A 19063-nucleotide genomic window follows, 5' to 3' on the forward strand; every position below is an offset into this window, starting at 1 on the left:
ACAGAACCAACAAAATACAGTGTAAATATTGATGTCACATTAAGCCCGCTTATTTGACGCCTAAATAATGTGTTTCGCTCGGAACAAAATGATTAATAAGAATTGGCCGTGACCAGCACAACACAAGCTCACGCGTTATAAGTGCGATAAATTAAATTCAGATACGGTTTGTTAATGTTAACGTAGCATAAATTATGATGACGAAATGTTTGTTTAATTTGGCACGTTTGAGCGGCGACGCAAACGTTGCTTGGATAAATTGTAAGTAATTTATGCAGTGAATGCTCACGAACAGGTCTGATGGCTCCACCCGGCTACCCGGCCGCCCGGGTGCGACGCACGCGATCCCGACATTCCGCGATTTAACCGAGGTGACAAATTGTGAATTGAATTAATGTTTACCGCGGCGCGTTTAACTTATAACTTACGCATTATACCACTATCTATAATACCGCTATCCACATCGGATTTCTGAACTGTTTAACGAAGGCAGCACAAACGATTCAGTCCAGATTTATTTGAATAAGCAATTTGTCTGTTTCCATTAACTTGGCTGGAACCAGAATTTCAGTTTTCCGAACCGTTGACCGTGGTTGTATAAACACGACAGGCCCAATTTCACTTGATCATAATTTGAACCCTAATCATTGAATAACATTTATTCTTCTGTTCAAACTAACTTCAGTGCTTGTGGATTTCCTGAGGCGTAAAAAACATAATAATCTCGAATTTTGCTTCAGTAAATGAAGTTTGATCAATCAGAAGGGAATTTTTGAGGGTTTGAAAATAAAATTCCTAAAGTTGATCTTTTGTTTACACTGTTATGACAATGTAATCCCTAAATTATGCAATGATAATGTTTATAAGATCGTCCTAGTTTTTTTTAAATGTATAAATTTGTTAGGAAATACCAAATTGCAATAAAAAATCTGGGAACGAAAATTGTATTCCAAAATATGGAGAAACTGTACCAGTGAATTTGCAAAAGCGGAGCGAAAAAGTTTAAAACGAACGCTTTATTCCCAATTCCCAAAAATATAAGCAATTTCTAAGCATCATACAGAATGTGGAAAATACGAACGAATTTCCGAATAGCTCGCGGTTCCAAGCTTTATGAAGCTGAAACAAAACGTCTCGCAATAACAAGTTACCAAACGTATTTCATAGCTTATTTAAATTCAATTGCTTCACAAAAATACAAAATAGGTTATCTAAGTTATTCATGTTCAGTGTTCAGGTATCTTTGAGAATACCAGAACGACTTGTCGCAAATCAAGGTGAAGTTGACCCCGCACCGCAAGATCTGACCCAGATTTCGAGGGTGTTCAGTATTGTGGGTAAAATTTGCATAGGTACATAAATCTTACATGCATAAACAGCCGAACTCGTAAGAAATATATGCAGGATATACAAATATTGGATCAACAGGGATCACACGATCTATTGCAGATAGCCAAGTCCTTAGCCCATATCAAAATCGGGTCGTGTCACGTCAATCAACTTGCTATTGATATAGTATTGTAGTACACAATGGTATTTGTAATAAACAGATTCTGTTGAAAGCATGCATACGATGTTAGTTGTGGAACGTATAATTATGCATAATAATGTTATATCAAATTCCATGTATCAGGTTCCATCTTCAGTAACCATGTAGGTAACATATCTAGAACTTTGGGCGTTGATGGATTGATGATTTGGACCTGTACTTCACAGTAAAGTCATCCGTTATCTAAGTCTGAGTTATCTTGTTTACAAAGGGAATAAAAGCCCTTATTTAGTACTAGAAAGCAAATAATTCAAGCAAGGGGATATACTCGTACATTTTAAACAACGGAACAAATATTCAGCATAATTAAAATGGCATAAGATTTAGGGAAGTAGTCAAATTGTAACAGTTTTTTTGTCATAACAGGGACTTTCAAAAGGCAATTATTAAAAAAAATAAGTCATAATTGAAATAAAATACTATTACACAGTAAAAACAGTATAGATTGGTAAAAACTAGAAAGGTGAGAAGCGACAAGTTGGTAAAAAAACACCTAGGACGCAATTAATTTGGGGACGGTTTCCTCCACACTGTAGAATAAATATTATATGTAAACCTTTTTTATGAGAGATTTTTTTTAGGTATAAAACCCAGTAGAGACTCCATAAAAAGTTGTATAGTTTTTGTTCACACTTCGTCAATAACAAACCAACTAAACAAAAGAATGTCGCTAGTAAGAAAAAGATAAATAGAACATCCTTTCATCTTTTCATAACCTAAATAACAAGTTTAATAAAAATTACGTCGACTAAACTTAGTATTACAAACCCACGCTACAATTATTAAACATCTTTTCAGTAAAAACTTGCGGAAAAGATCCAAGTTTTCCTTAAGACCTGCGTTTCTTTTGTTTCAATTTTAATGTTTAATTAATTCCTGTTATGCATGGTTTCATAAAAAAAGGTTTTAAATTACACGAAGAGTGTCTGTCGCGAACAATTAGGCTTGTTGCGAACCGTATTATATTTTTTTACTTTCATTAATTTCAGGCACTGGAAATGTTCATTACCATTCTGTTTCAGTTTTCAGCTAGTGAACTGTCGCTTGGGTCTCTGTTTCATAATGTATTTTTTCTTCTTTGATAAAATAACCGTGTCTAAAATGTACCATAGTTTCTACACTTCACCGACGACGCGTAGACCTTACAATACCCATCCAGTAAACAGACAACAATGAATTCTAACAATTTAACATTAATTACATTCGTCCTAGATAAAAGTACAAAGAAAAAATCCCAGTGAATTTACAATTACTCGGAGCAAGTGTTGTATGGTCCCGTATAAATTGCATTTGCATGTAGACGCGTCCAGATCTAGACCAAATCGTTTCGCAAACAAGTATGCAAATACCAAGCAAGCGTTGTCGCGAGTCTAGATGGCGGGAATGTTAAATATGTGTGTGTGTGAGTAAACACCAGTTTAATCTACGCCTTATCGCCAGTGGGACGTTGTAGTCCCGCCTCGCCCGCTTCTGTACAGCACTGATATTATACAGGGTTGAAACGCGCATTTTATTTAACTTTTTTTACTGTCAACGGATATGCAAATAACACTTGATACTGTGTTTCCCGTTGGGAGTTTTCTATGAAGCTTTAAATAAACAGATAGTTTTCATCAACGTTTCATAGTTATGTAACAAAATTTAAGTGAAACATCAAAGCAGTTTGGGGATTTAAGAATCCGGTGTATTATTCTCAAAGAGGCACCTATGTTGTTGTTACGTCAACAATTCCAGAGTTTCAAAGCACTTTCATTTATTTTAATATAACATACATATTTGGGAAACTGTATAAAGAATTTTCATTTTAAATGGACTACATTTTAAGAATTTAGTACCACTACAAAATTCTAGCACAAAATGTGTGATGTAACTTTTCAATTACATAATCCAGTGCTTTGTGCACCAGCGTGTAATAAACGAAGCCTCCTTAAGTCTATCACTGAACTACTTTGGCAAGTCAAAGGTGAGAGTCTGCGAGCTCTTTTCTTGCACTTTGTAGTCACCTTCAGTAAAGAGTTTGTCACAAACAATATTGAAGAAGGCATCATAGCCACGGGGCTGGCGCTGACATATGTCGTTATACGTGGTCGATACAACACACAACGTACCATGATATTTCGCGGTAAGATTTTATTGAACAAAGTAAAATGGATTCTAAACCCATTTAAATAAGAATATAATTAAGTTGATCAGAAGGAATCTCTTTTACTAAATCGTGATGTCAATTAGCCTTTACCTTCCCATCAAGTCTCATTCCACAAATGTTCCAGATTTCCGTTAAGTATTAATAAGACATAATTACTATCGAGAGCTGTTTATTGTTTCAATTTGAGTAAGTCTCCCTAACTAAAGCTAAGTACTTGAAAACTACTTAGAAGTTAACGGACGAAATTAAGGTCGTAAATCCTAATCTGTTCTGTTAAGTTATCTGTTAAAGGTTCTGGGCTTTAGGCTTTAACTTTCCTACACCAATTAAGGAAATATTAGGTACATGAAACTAGTGGTTTGAAGATGTAGGTATTGAAGACAAGTAATGGATAAACTAGTACAGAGTATACAAGTACCTAATGATTGCACGGATAGGCAAGTGATGAAGGTCACTACGCCAAGCCTCCTGTGAGTGACATGTCCCAGGTTCGATCCCCGAGGTCGAGCATTTGTTTTATAAAGGAATGCTTGATCTGAGTCTGAGTGTGTAGGTATGTGACTTGAATCTTTGAGAATCCGCGACACAAGGATAAGGGAGTCGACAGCTGGTGCCGTCTTATAAAAACGTAACTTTACAGTTCTTACAAGTGACGTTGGTAATCGTTTGTTGGCTGACGTCACATTCAGCATGACCAAGTGTTCTGTAGGCCTTTAACTACTTCTTGTAGCAGGACTAAGATGCCGTTCAGTTGCGGAAAAGAGACACCTCTCTAGATTAAGTTAGTAGTGGCCTTCTCGCTTTCTTCGAAGCGAATAATTGTACATAAACTTAAAGGCACTATAAGATTTATTCAACACTTACATCACGTAAAGGTGCAATATAAAGGTGGATAGATTCTAACAATGCTGTTGTTTTCCATTCAAAAACCATTTCGCAGGTTTCACTCGTGTTCAGAAAATGCATTCATTGTTAAGCCGATCTGTATCGTGTTTTATTTTTGATGTGTTTGTGTGTTTTTGCCTCAAAAAATATCAGTATAGTTGAATATCAGCAAATGGAGCAGATTTGAAAAGATAAAATTCTAAGCTTAATGATGAGATCAGCTTTATCTTAATTGGTTAAGAGTTTTTAAATGGATATAATCCGTTTCTTGTAAAGTATGTCAATTTTTCAATTACATTGTTTAAAGTAAAGTAAAGTATGTCAATTTTTCAATTACATGGTTAAACGTCAAAGATCAGCGTTATTATCACATGTTGTTTTCTTTACAATTTCTTGATAATATTTACTCAAACTAAGTGAGGGTTGGCACTGACTATTAAAAAGCCAATTATTGAAAAAAAACTGAAAAAAATTTACATACATCAAAATTTTTCACCATTCTGCCAACCCTATCCTTACAATGTGACTTGAACGTCCATCACTACTGCAAATAGAGTCAAGTGATTCGGGATTTGTTGCTCCAAAACCTAGCGCGCTTACAATACCCCGCATACATACTATGACACTTATATGTTGCGATCCTTTTGTCAATACGGGGTAGTGGGTTCTATTACTAAGATATTAATAAACGGTTGTTGACCTTATAAATAAGTCGCGGATATAAAGGAAATTGTTGTAGGACGTATTTGTGTACGTTGTGAACATTTTCAATTTAATACTAACTTTTTTTTTCAATTTTATTCGATGTTATCATAATCGGTTAAGTAGATTATCTGGTAAAACGTAATGAAGAATAAAACTGTCATTTATTCACATACATTATTGAAATAATCCAACCTTATTAAGCAGTGCATTATCCACAAAATTTTGTAACCTCATGCAAACTATATTAACTTTTTACGTAAAATAAATCCGTCCATTGTAAATTGAATCGAATCTACGACCTTTGGGACACAGTCGTTATTTCATACATATAATGAAATTGTAAGCACGCACTATTCCGTCGTTTAATCGATTTATGAAATACCTTAATCACCTCACAGACTCCCTAGTATGTGCTCTAGAATTCGAATAATCTTATCTTTGCGACAAATCGCAGCTTAGAGGCCATTATGTCGACCTCGCAGCAATAATTCACCGCAATAGGATGACTCTTACGTTTTGCTCTTACTTAAAATAATTATTTTATAAAGAACAATCATTGTGAATTTCATTGTTTCTACGGTAATGAGGGATCCATTCTTATCTTGAGTAAAAGACTCGAAGGGTGACTAACGAGTTAGTTGATGGAGGTAGGGACTTGTTAACTGAGCTTACTGGGGTTTTTAACCCTTTACTAAAGTTGCTATACGTATTAAATATGTAGGACTAAAAAAGGCAACAAACTCTCAATTTGTTGTACAACTTTTTAAAACGTTGCTTACGCAAACTTAAACAAATATAAATCCATTTTTTTTTGTAATAATTGTCTTAAATATTCCTATAAATAAATAGAACTCGGCTAGCTATTCAATTGTTCTATCTACATTTTTTTCTTCTTACCGTTAAATTCAAATACACTGTAATTAGAAAGAGGGAAATATATGTATAAATAATTATTTACATGAAGTACGTGGCCACGTCTAAAACAGAGATTGAAGGCTCTTGCAATGCCACCGGCTAGTGTACGCGTTTAATATTTGAAGCCTTGCTAGGGTTATTCCTGGCCTCGCTAATTGTAACGTTAAGAACAAAGGCTTGTTCGTTACAAGCAAAACAATGGATGGAACCTACCTTTATACATATAAGTATATCTATATTCCGGCCCTGTTACTCGAGTACGGTGTTATTAGATAATACTTTAATTTCATTAAACTGAAGTCACGTTTTACAATACTTATAGAAAAATTAATTTCATTTTAGACAATATTGCAACATACAACGTGGTGACAAATACTTGTTGCGTCTTTTCTTAGTATATAGCTCATAAATAAGACTGCAAAGAATTAAAACTTCGACATTAAAATATACACCAAAAACAAAACTAAAAGCATCAAAACAAACTACGTTTAATAAAAATAAACGTTAGGTACCTTTATTTACCGTACAACAACCAGTGCTACCAATCAATACAACTTTTAATAGACTTCCCAGAGGATTTAAGAAATACAGATATATTTAATCAAAGCAACTAACGAATTGAAATATAACCTTTTCCAATCTTATATCTCAAACCTTAACGGTTTATTTCTATTTGTATCTTCTATACATCTAATAGCACGTATGTGTGTTCAATTTCTTTCGATTACAACGCGTGGTAAATTAAAGATGATTGTATATTAAAGATGGTATCAGGGCACGCGCCTAACATAATAATACGCCCTTAATAGAATAAGGATATGTGCGTTGTTCGCCCATTCAGCTTACGCCTGAACGCATGCTCGACTATCATCACGTACAGATAGCTACTTAAACATGGTGACACACTGCCGCCGGGGTTATCCCGCTCAACGAATTGAACTATTCCATTCAACAATGCCGTAAGGAGAAAACAAAAAAAATATCTACTTTTTAACCTTTTTTTAAAGAAGCTACTCCAGGACTCGGAAATTTAAAAACATATAAATTAAATGCACAAAGACGCAAGAGAAGCATTCTTGAATGATACAAAGGTTTGTCCTTCGTGAGTGTCAAAGTCATAACACATCGCGCACTGTGTGTTTAGCGTTGTGAGCTGAGTCCCTCCGCTATCGAAAACCAGCTTATGATGTAATTGATCATGACAATGTCCAAAAAAATAATGTTTATTGAATCTTCGATAATGATTTATTAAACTTTTTAAATTATAGTTCACGTACATAATAAGTAATGAGAAAATTACGTTCTGATTTCAAATTTCTTGTTCAAAATTGTTCACGTAGTCTCGCACGGCACTTTAGTTCGCTACATGGCAAGCACTTGAGTCTCACACCCATTACACGAACATATTAACAGGGTTTTATTCAAACATGTTAAGAAGCTGACGGTCCAAAATGGAAGGCTAAACAATACCTATTATCTTCATAGGAGCCGAGATTGATACGATCCTTCTCGTAAACAGTACACTTTATACATATAGTGTTGTAACTTTGTAAGTAGGCCAGGCGATTCGTCAGCCTACCCCCACAGACTCACATGTTTACCTTAATTTACATTCTTAATTATTCTCCGAAGAATATAAGAATAAGTAAATGAATACAAAACAGAGCCTGACCTACAGAATACTGATGAAAGGTATTCTCAAAATAAACACTGCCTAATCTTTAGCGTATCAGATTGACGAGTCATTTGTAAGATCACTCGCCGCTTATCAAACCAAGTGTATACTGCCAGCGCCGGTCCTTTTGACCTCTTTGAGTAATTATATTATGATCATGTGGCTTGACGTTAATTTGTGAAACTGCTCGGAAACCCAACGCTTAGGTGGCAGGGCAGGGAGTACCGTACCCGATTAATTCAAGAAGTGGAATCCTCGGTGAATTAATGGGACGGCCCGTCGTTCTGAGCCTATTGATCGAGCCTCCTATTTTGAGCGACACAGGCAGACATATTGTTTTCGTATAAGCTTTCCTATAACAACACAAACACATTCATTAACGAACGAAGGTATTATGTACACATTTTATGATGATGCTACTTAAGCTTACTTACTGAAATAATTGGAACGTAATATAGAAGCACGGTAATTGGATTAATTGCTTAGCGAATATAACAACATAATTTACATTTGTCGAAGTAATTTGTTTGATGTCACATTTTACGTTGTTACCGTGAAATTGGTACTTTATACCAGCGTCGCATCCATTACATATTTCATGATCATGTTATCCTCTTATACCGAAAATAAGAGGAATTTATAAAATAATTCAAAGTAAATGTCCCTCTGTACCCTTTAGCGACATTCCATGTTATCTAAAAAAGTTTCGTTATTGGTTTTCCGAGAAACTTCAAACAAGGGCAGTTTTCAGAAACACGAAGAAGCAAATGCGGTGTGGCCGCCATTTATTATATTTTATAATATTTTCTTTTCCCGATGTCCTTAATAGGGATCGGACCTTTTGCCTTTTTATTCCCTTAGGAAAGACATGGCGAATATTATTTCACCCTCGGCTAAGGGTACTCTCAGGCCTTTTGAATGTATTAAACTTTTGTTGTTATCGGGATTAGAATAATATGGGCTTCACATCAAATCTGTGTTCCTTTTGTTACTGCTCTGATGTTCATTTGTAATTTTCTTTTTGCAGCATCAATGTAAGTTATGTAAATAGGTCTTTAAGGCCTGAGGTAAAATATGAAAATGGAATTACTTTACCATTTCTTAGTACAAAGTATAATGTTCCATTTTGAGTAAAAATAGACTGCCTCCTTTTTGGTTGTTTTGGATGAAGAGTAATTTTATAATTCAATATTCTGTAATGTACTCTTTAATGGTAGCTCTTATGAAGACTTGTGTTACAAAAATAGGCGTATATTTCATATATCGCGTCTTGTTGTGAGCACGACTGGGTTTCACCTTTTAACCTGGGGATCGACTAGATTTATTGAACCAGTGGGTTTCGGTGTCATCATCATATACATCTACCTACGCAATACACTTTACCCTTTTGACATGAAGTTAAGATAAAGCCATCGAATTACGAACAGTTTAATCTAATAACATTCCATGGCCATATCACTGAGACCATTGGAATGTAGCCTAATTTTCTATTAATAAATTATATGTAAACTTGACAGTTATAATCTACACTAATATTGTCAAGCCAAAGAGTTTGTTATGTTCATTTGAACGCGCTTATCTCAGGTTCAATATGAAAATCTGCGTTTAAGATAGTCTATTTACCGAGGAGGACTTTACGAATACTATCACCTTTTCATTAATTGGAGCTATTAAGTTCTACTCTGAATAAAAAATGTTGCACAAAAGGGCACTAACAAAACAAAAACACAACAAAACGACTTTTCTCTTCAATGACGCCGTCCCAAAAAAAAATCCTACTACAAAAAAAAACATAAACATTTACTTACAAATTATAATGCACGTCGGCCATATTAGGTCGGTACTTGAGCGCCCTCTCGAAGGCGACCTCCGCTTCCGCGGTCCGCCCCTGTGTGGTCAGCACACTGCCCAAGTTGCCGTATGCTGTAAAACAAAGTTTTGTTAGTTTTGCTACAAATCCTTTAAGTTATAAGAGTTTGTTCGCTCAGAACAAATAGTTTGTTAACGAATTTCGGATAACCTTTGTTCATCTTACGTAGTTAGCTTGAGGTAAAGGAGAGTTTATTTATATTAAGTTTCAAAATACCACATTTTGAATTAATTTGATTAGCACAATTTACTATTTCCTTATCTTCTAAAGATGGATCTTCCAATACTATCTCTTATGAATTGATTCTTTTTACTCTTTCTTCTATTAATGATAAGATGATTATGTGAAAAGAACAAAATGATGCTCAATATTTGTTTTTGTTACATTTCCTAATTTTGGCTTTAAAGTAATTACAAGGATATCATCATGCTTAAAGTCAAGTTTAAAGTCTATAAAAAGAATGACCTTTCGCCGTTCCTTATCTAAATATATTTAAGTAGGTAAATCAATTTTGAGCGATAAAAGGTCAAACCGAAAATTGCTTAGAGTTTGGTCAAATATTCATTTTAGTCTTATCAATTTTTCCTATAGGCGCGAGTTTAATAAACTGCTTTGAAACATGCAACGATTTGCCGTGATAAAAAGAATACTGACTTAATCTCTCTATTATTCAATTGCTTCCAAAGGAGTTTTTATTTAAAAAATGTATATTTATAAGTTGGTTATGCGGACTACATGCAAGAATTTCATTATTCTTAGGTTACCTAACTTGATCATTGCTTTACGTTATGTGTTGACTTTCCAAACATAAAATTCATGTTTCCATTTCCAAAATATCAATGTTGGTATTAAAACGGAAACTAGACAATGAAATAGCTTATAGGGATACAGCTAGCGTGTGCTATTAAGAGCTTTAAGACAACATGTTAAGGTAGCTATTCAGTTAACTTGCTGTAAACAACCAGGTTATTTAGCGGGGTAACATCAACCAACGGAAAGCTAAGTCCAGACTTTGCGAAACATGTGGCCCAAGCTTCTAATTTCGCAAGCTTTGCAATATGTGGGCTTGGTTGGCTGGTGAATATTCGCAGCTTACGTTCACATTGAGTATGTTACTAAAATGGCTCTGTGCTATTTTAGACGAGTTTTGACGTCATTTGATTCAGGATAAACCTTTGTATGCTAGAACGTAATTTTGTTAAGGGTTATTGGCATTGGTAATTTGGTTATTTTTAAATAATAATTTAGAAGGTTACTTTTATCATGCAAAATGAAAAATTGCAATTTCTACCTAAATTGCAATTTTTCATTTTTCTACCTAAATTGCAATTTTTCATTTTCAATATCCATTATTTTATTACAATTACATATTTAGATCAATATGGAATTCACACTCAGAAACCAGTCCTTAACCGGGGTGTAAGCTAATTACTGGCTTATATTTAGGTATTGTTTTACAGAAGAAAACTCAATGGAAATATCAATGTCTACCATCTATTTAAACACGGCCAAAATTCACAAAACTTGTTGAAGAATGATTGATAACAACGGCCGTATTTTATCTTTGTATTAAAGACTAACTTAATTAAGTATAAGGATATGAAATTACCCACATGATCCATCATTTTAATCCACTTACGAAGCAGACAACACAATTTAATTAATTATTCATACATATGAGCAGGAATAAGCCGATTTATTATATTATTTTAACACGAAACTGCTTTGAAGTTGATTACTTAATTTACCTTTCAAATAATTGCTTAAGGAAATTTAAATTTGATATGCATAATTAATCTTTATATTCTCGAGTTTTAATAACTCTTGTGGTCAAAGATTTAGGTTATTTACTTTGTAAAATATAATCAAAACTTTATGTTTTATTGCACGTAGGATTCGCACACAAAACTATTTGAGCTTATGATCACGATCATCTACCTAAAATAGGTTGGTTATACCATTATCCTTTCTTTTACCTATTTGATTTGCTAAATATAAAATTTTCTTCATATATAAAATGTTAGGAATATATATTCCATATAAATTTATATTCATATATAATGTAATTGGAATGACAGCGTGCTGCTGGGGAGTTTGTTGCACCCTTTCTTCTCTCACAGCAAAAGCACTTAGGAAGCGGTGATGGGTGGGCAAAACTGGGGGCTGTCCAATGTAACCTGACCTTCAAAAAGTGCTACTTAGTAGCCAAATTTGAATAAATGAATTTTGATTTTGATTTTGATTTTGATTTGATAAATCACTCTTACATTACGGCAAAATAAAGTTAATACAGCCTATTTTTCTATACGATTTCAGGAACTATTATGATATAAGCACCACCTTTATTTAAATAGAAATGTATTGAACACTCTAATATATTACGGGACATATTAACCGTGTAGTAATAGGATATACATATGTAAAAGGAGTGGTTTTATTAGCATTTTGCGCAATTGATTGGGTATTTCCTTTGACAGAGATGGGACATCTCCCAAGACGCTTTTCTTGACCTTGAATTAAGTGAAGGTATGGTCTGAATAATTTCACACCCTACTTTAGTGCGTCGCACCGTTGTGTGTGTATGTGTATAAGATACGCACACATTAATCCATGTTTCGTCATTTTCGTAACTCTCTGACTCTGTAACGTTTTGTTACTACATATAATCTCTAAGTCACATGGACTGATAGACCAACCTATAAAAAATGCGTAAGACTAGGAAATCTGTTTTTATAATATTTCCCGCCATAAACATCCGTAAATCAACGAAAGTCGAAGATAAAGTCAAACTGTGATTAATTGTTTTGGACTAAGATAGTTATATCTCATCAAATAGGATAGGCGATTAAATTAAACAGTTATTTAAATACTAGGAAATAGTGATAATTTTTAACTAAGACTAAATGAAGAAAGTAATCATGAATAGCACATCAAAACCACGCCTTTTAGTAAGGAGTACGAATATTATGTTAAAACCTTTTTTTTCAAGGCGAACCGCAATGCCCGTTTCTACAAATTAAACCTTTAAATTTAAACTTTGTGCTTAGAAGCTTAAAGTTGAAAATTAAATACCGGTGTGTACCTTTTAATCAATGTTCTCTTTAGTTCCGTGACGCCTAACATCATAATGTTTGCCCAACAGACCTGTGTGTACATTATCCTGCCACAATCGTTTTGTAGCGGTCTGTGGTCTTGGCCCAGGTTCAGCGGTTAACTTCGTATAGTATAGACGTTTGTAACATCTATTAATATTACTTTAGAGTAGGCAACAACGTCATTACACATAAATGTGGTTTATAAATCCAGCAAGGACACAAAGATTGAAAGAATGTAACATTCCATTTCACCCCTAGCTGCGTAGTGTGCTTTTGATAATCAATTATGTAGAGCAATGAAATGGAAAAAAAACATGTTACTCGCAAAGGAAATCAAACAAAATATTTTACTACGATGCATGCTATTGCTCATTATGGCTACTCTTTAACGTGGTAAAACTTTACAAACAACTCTACATACAAATGAAAAAAAAATGTTAACATAATACACAAGTATATACTAAAACTTCTGTGGTAGATCAAAACTCGACGCTCACTGTATGATTCAGAAATCAGAATTCATATTCAAAGTGAAGCGACAGGATTCGCCGTCCCGGTCGTAAAACTTATTATAGTTCGAAACTAATGACAAACTAAATAGCAACATTTTAACGCAGTTTGCGAAATAACTTTACATGCGATCTGAACTCCTAGTCAAACGCCACAAGCCGTGTCATCACGATGAAATGGTAAATAAAGTCGGGGAGCAATATTCCTGTATTCAAAAGCGTCAGTTTAAAAACCGGTCATTTGACGTCGGTATGTCTGTATTGAAGGTGGTGTCATGGACGGGTATGATTGGGTCTCGCTATCACGCCCGAGCGCCCATCTCCGGTACTGCGATCCGCTTATACCGTATAAACATTAGGCAACTCTGCGGTCGTATGCATTCCTAGTACCTACCCGATGCGAAGCGGGGTATTATGAGATGGAAGTGTGCAATATTTGAGTATTGCAAATATTGCAAATTTTACTTTTTTGATAACAAAAATATTAAAACCGATCGAATAAAATAAAATGTATGTATCAATGGAAGTGACTTTAAAGTTGTACCTAATGATCATAAATTGTAATAAATTCATGATCAACAAATTTTGTCGTAAACAATGCTTAATTTACCTGTTCCACTACAACACAAGATTACTCCAAATTCTAGTGCACACTTATCAAACTAGATTAATATCCGAAATACACAAATGCCAACACTATGAGGGGGTACTTAACCATATTGAATGCGAAAGCTTATTCGATTAAATACGATTCAAGGACCACTTGTGAAGTCCAGCCATACCTAACATTAATAAACACGCAAAACATATTCCTGAAACATTCACTCGATTTTAATGAAAAATACGTAAATCAATTTGTTTTGAATTTTAGATTTACTTTTACGATCAAATAAAAGTTAATGGCATTCCAATTTTAAAAAGAAATACCAATTTATTTAGATTAAAATTATTTTTAATGAAATGATGTAATTGAAATTTGAATTTCGAATTTGTATTAGTGGTCAGACTGCCGATTTTTTTTAAGACATTAAATATAAAAACTTTTTAAAAATAATAAACACAAAATCAATAAAAAGCAGATTTTAAATATTACTTCATTACGGTTGATATTTGCAAAATCAATAATTCTAAAATCATAGAATTTTTAAAGTTTTCAAAACGATGGCTAAGATTGTGGCTGTAGTACCTGGCGGATCGTTCTCAAAGGAGGCTTGAATAAAAGGGGTGATGCCAACTTGTTGATAGTAATGTTTAGCAAAATCGCTCTAGACTTTAACCTTTTCAATTAATCTAAGTTGCAGTTTACTTAAAAACACCGACTATATTCTATGTACTAAGCAATAAATGTACTGGGAAAAATTTGATTCGATTCAAGTATTAATCGTGACGTAGTTTTAAGTTCCGATATAAGAAACTGACAAATCTTTTTAATCAATTTAATAATTAATCCATGAGTTTTACTATAAGCCGAGGAAACAAAAAGATCTTAAATTAGATTCCACTCTCTCATCATTGTTTGAACGAACTCGTTTAAAAGAATACTGGCCCTCGGAACAATGTTCGACGTTCAGTAAAACCCCTACTATTATTGCTAATTTAATAGGTTCGGACAACAAAAGATATTAGAGGGCGCCTTTATTTTTGGGGTTGATCCGGTTAAGAGCCGAAATAAAATGACCCAACACTGGAGATTGTGGTTTATTGAAAAGTAGAATAAGAAACGGTATCCTACTGGCCTACGAGGACTTATGCTAACAAAAGACATTATCAAACAGAGGCAATGGATTTCCGAGGGATTCTTTTATATTTATGACATAGTAGATTTACCGCGTGCGTAACTCTGAGACCGCTCTGCAAAATCCTGACAGGCGTGAGTCGGACTTTGCGGAAGGTTTTGTAGATCTTGTGATTTTAAACTTCGTAACAGAATCGTTTAGACCATCTATTGTTTTTATGAGAGGATGACCAACGAAAACATGTTGGGTTATGATACAGCTTAGTTAACTGGATGCGATTGCACAAGAAGCACGACAAACAAAATGGGCTAAAATTTATTGTTTTACTAACCCCCAGTAGTGGGTAACTTTCGGCTACGATAAAGATATGAAGACTCTTTGAAGTTTCCCTAAATAGTGTCTGTAGCTATCTTTTTCGTAAATTAGTAAGTGAATAGACTACTAAAAGCCCGAACTGAATAAAACATCAAGGTTACCCGGTTAGATATCAGTTAACCGGCCGCTAAGTGGCTAAGCCTTCGAAACGAAATGTTCTGATCGCAGACACCTGTTGTTTGAACTATACTGATATCAAATTACAAAGGTTTAACACACTTTCGTGATGTGTGGACATGACAAAACTATAAAGATTCAGTTACCGCTTCAAGATCCCTAAAATAATCACAGCTTAACACGGAAAATGATCACTAAAAATTATTTTCACTCTAAAGAATCCCCGATCTTTTAATACCATAAGAATTACCAGTAAGAGCTTTTTGAAGAGCGAAATTCAATAGCTATAATTTTCGGTAATCTTAGGAGCCCTAAATCGTGCATTTAACAATTTCACGTGTGTTTACTGTGAGCTTTCATCCGTAAGAGGCGATTACATAAAAGTGTAACTGGGTGCTTCCCTTAAATAGGGCACATCAAAAAGAAAATAAAAATCTTATCCCATTTACGATCGACACCATTAGCTGTAAGAAAAACATAGAGCGAAAAAATATAAAAGAGACACGGCGTTACTTAGTCGTTCCGCTGATTGGAATATCGGTCTGAAAGCTTTTTTATGTACCCACTTACACGGGTAATACGCGAAACATTGACGCTGTATCCGTAGGTGTTTATGTGTGTTCACTTGTTTATTACGTCATAACTTATATTTTTTTAACGTACGCACAAGACGCACCTGGAGTTCCGAGAACAACGTGACTGGCAGTTTGTATAATTGTGTTTGTTTAAACGAATCTTTAATGTAAGTCGATAACTAATTATTTTTTTATACAGATCAATAGAATGTTTTTTTTTTACACTGAAAATATTAAGATTTTAAGTTGTAAGTCTGATCTGTATCACGTAGTATATTCGTAGGTAAGCAGACATTTCTTGCGTGAAATCTATCTATCACAATGTATATTTGCTTAGTTAAATTTATTACTACCAACTCCTTACACTACAATCTCCAAATATCAAAGCTAATTCTTCTAGATGAAAAAAATAAACAATTAATACTGGACTACCGGTTCTCCAGATTTCGAACGCTTTATAAACCCAAACGTTTTCCAAAAAGGTTTTACTTCCGTGTAAGCGACAGCTTAGAGTAAAGAAAAATAAAACATTTCAACTGATTTCACGTAGGTCGGCTTACCAAGGATTATGGGGCGATTAAAGACTCTACTTATATTTCCAGTTGAGTGTTTGAACGATCAAATACGACAAACAACTAATATACGAATAGACGGGCTTATTACTAATTCACTGCCCTAAGTAACTTTGAACAGGTTTTAGTCTGCAACTGTAAACAAATGAAACTGAAAACTACTGTTGAGTTATACGAAATATATTTTGTGAGCTAAGCGAAAATAAGTGAAATAGACTCACAGTGCTTGACAAAATAATTAGCATAGTTTGATTAGTTCAAATTGACACGTGTGTTTTGGGTTTCTGTTAGCCTAATAGAAATAAAATGTTATTAGCTGACAAGCAGCATGTCAAACACTATGTTTAGTTATTGATCAGCCAATCACAGTAGCGATCAACAGAATTGACAACATTAAATCGATCAGCCTTTGACAAACGGAGTGCACAAATGTATTATTCATTCACTGAATAGTGGCAAAAATACACTGAATTTATTCAGGAAGTACTCGATCCTAATAAAACTTGTGATTTGTTTCGTGTTCCATAAATACTCAGTCGGGTTTGTTTCGAAACTCAGCCGTAGCGGTTGGTACGGCCCGACAAAGCATTGCGAACATTTTTGCAAAACATTATATCGTCATTTTTATTACCTTCAGCAGTTTCCAACACAACCCTGCACGAATAATAAAGGCTTACATTGAAATGTTTCATTTAGCCGCAATACCTAACCATGCCCAATGTTCCAGTTTCGCTTTTATTATGTAGGGGGTCATCTATTGTTCGTTTTCAAATCAAAACTCAATAAAACTGAGCCCCTGAGCCGTGTCTTTGTGTTACAAATTGAAATACATATTGTTGTGCTGTTGATTAAATTTACGCCGTTGACGCTACACTGAGCGGACATCACTCACACATGCCAAATATTCATTAAGACTCGCTCTGTGACTATGGTTTATTAATGTCTTTTATATCAACAATTGGTATGATAATATTCGAATATTCTTGTGACTACTAATGGATGTTACTCTGGATTGACATTAACACAAAGTATCTATAAAATGTATATCTCGAATATTTACTCTTATTGAAGTAGAAATAAAAACCACAAGGTGAATTTGAACTTAGATGTTATTCTTTATACTGAGGTTTACTGTCATTTATTATAGGTATGCCAATGGATTATTGGGCCCTGTAAACATGAAGCTAAGACTAAGCCTAATACTTTATTTCCAAGTAACTTTATAACCACCATACAAACTCGGAGGTAAAATAAAAAGAAAAGAAAAGAAAGTATAGAAAAGTCAATAAGAACAATAAAAAAAAAACTGTCACAAGGATCAAATATCTTAGTGCCAGAGTCGTTTAAAAAAAACTTCTATGTGATAAACCATTTAACAAATGAAGCATAAGAACAACCTATTAATCAGTACCAAACAATATCTCAGGAACTACGTAAGTAAGTTTGTGACACCTAAGTAGCCGTAAGACAAGTTCACGAAAGAGATAATGACGTTAATCTGTGAGAGTCGCCACTCGAAGCAGCTATCGGCCAAAAGATGGACTCGATAAACCGTAGGCTTAACCGATTACATCTGTGGTCGGACCAAGTGTTGTGAAGAACCCTTCGTAATTAATCGATGTATTATGTTGTATGTCTGTTATTTGTGCTGTGTACTTCACTAGACATGTTCTTGAGTTTAAGTACCTACCTACGTTGTGGGATACTCTAGTGACAATAGGTATTTTATTGCCAATAATCTGTTTATTTAAGCAATACATGTCTGATGTATTGTATCTTAATAAGTTTTCATATGTAAAAAAATATGTACCTACTCGACGTCGGCAGCCAGTAAGAATACTGTATTCAGTTTTTTACCTAATAAAAAAAACAAAAGCAAAAATAGTTTAATGAAAGATTAAGATGGTTATTATTTTCGTTTATTCATAAGGCAGTCAATTTGTAAACTAATAACTTCATCGCCCCTGACTTCGAACACATTATTAACCACGTAACACAATGAAGATCAGTGCGAACACCAAAGTTAGGCCTAATACACACTGCCGAAGTTACTACAGCATTAAACAATAACAGGCATCAAATTAATTGAATATTCTGCGTGGTCAGTGTTAATCCACTGTATGTACAGTTCAATAGATCAGTTATCACTGCAAAAGGTATATTGGATAAAGCCGGCTTTAGCCGATTAGATCGCCTCACTGTCCCCTGTCCCGGCAAATTCATGTAATAGGAGGCGCCTTGTGATTGGCCCGTTTCGAATACCCGCCACCGACAAATTGGATCCAGTTAGCCTTTAGGTCATGTTACTAAAAGATAAAAGGAGGAATAGAGGCCACTTC

At 34.4% G+C, this 19063-nt stretch overlaps 1 protein-coding gene across 1 annotated transcript in view; it reads right to left on the reverse strand.

Annotated features, from left to right (window-relative positions):
* Positions 1-19063, reverse strand: part of LOC113497257 (transmembrane and TPR repeat-containing protein CG4341) — a 102944-nt gene that overhangs the window by 13945 nt on the left and 69936 nt on the right. The window contains exon 5 of the mRNA XM_026876727.1: positions 9684-9798. Coding sequence (XP_026732528.1) covers positions 9684-9798 — 115 coding nt within the window. The remainder of the gene's footprint in view (positions 1-9683; positions 9799-19063) is intronic.

Source organism: Trichoplusia ni, chromosome 9, assembly GCF_003590095.1.
Source record: "Trichoplusia ni isolate ovarian cell line Hi5 chromosome 9, tn1, whole genome shotgun sequence".
NCBI lineage: Eukaryota > Metazoa > Arthropoda > Insecta > Lepidoptera > Noctuidae > Trichoplusia > Trichoplusia ni.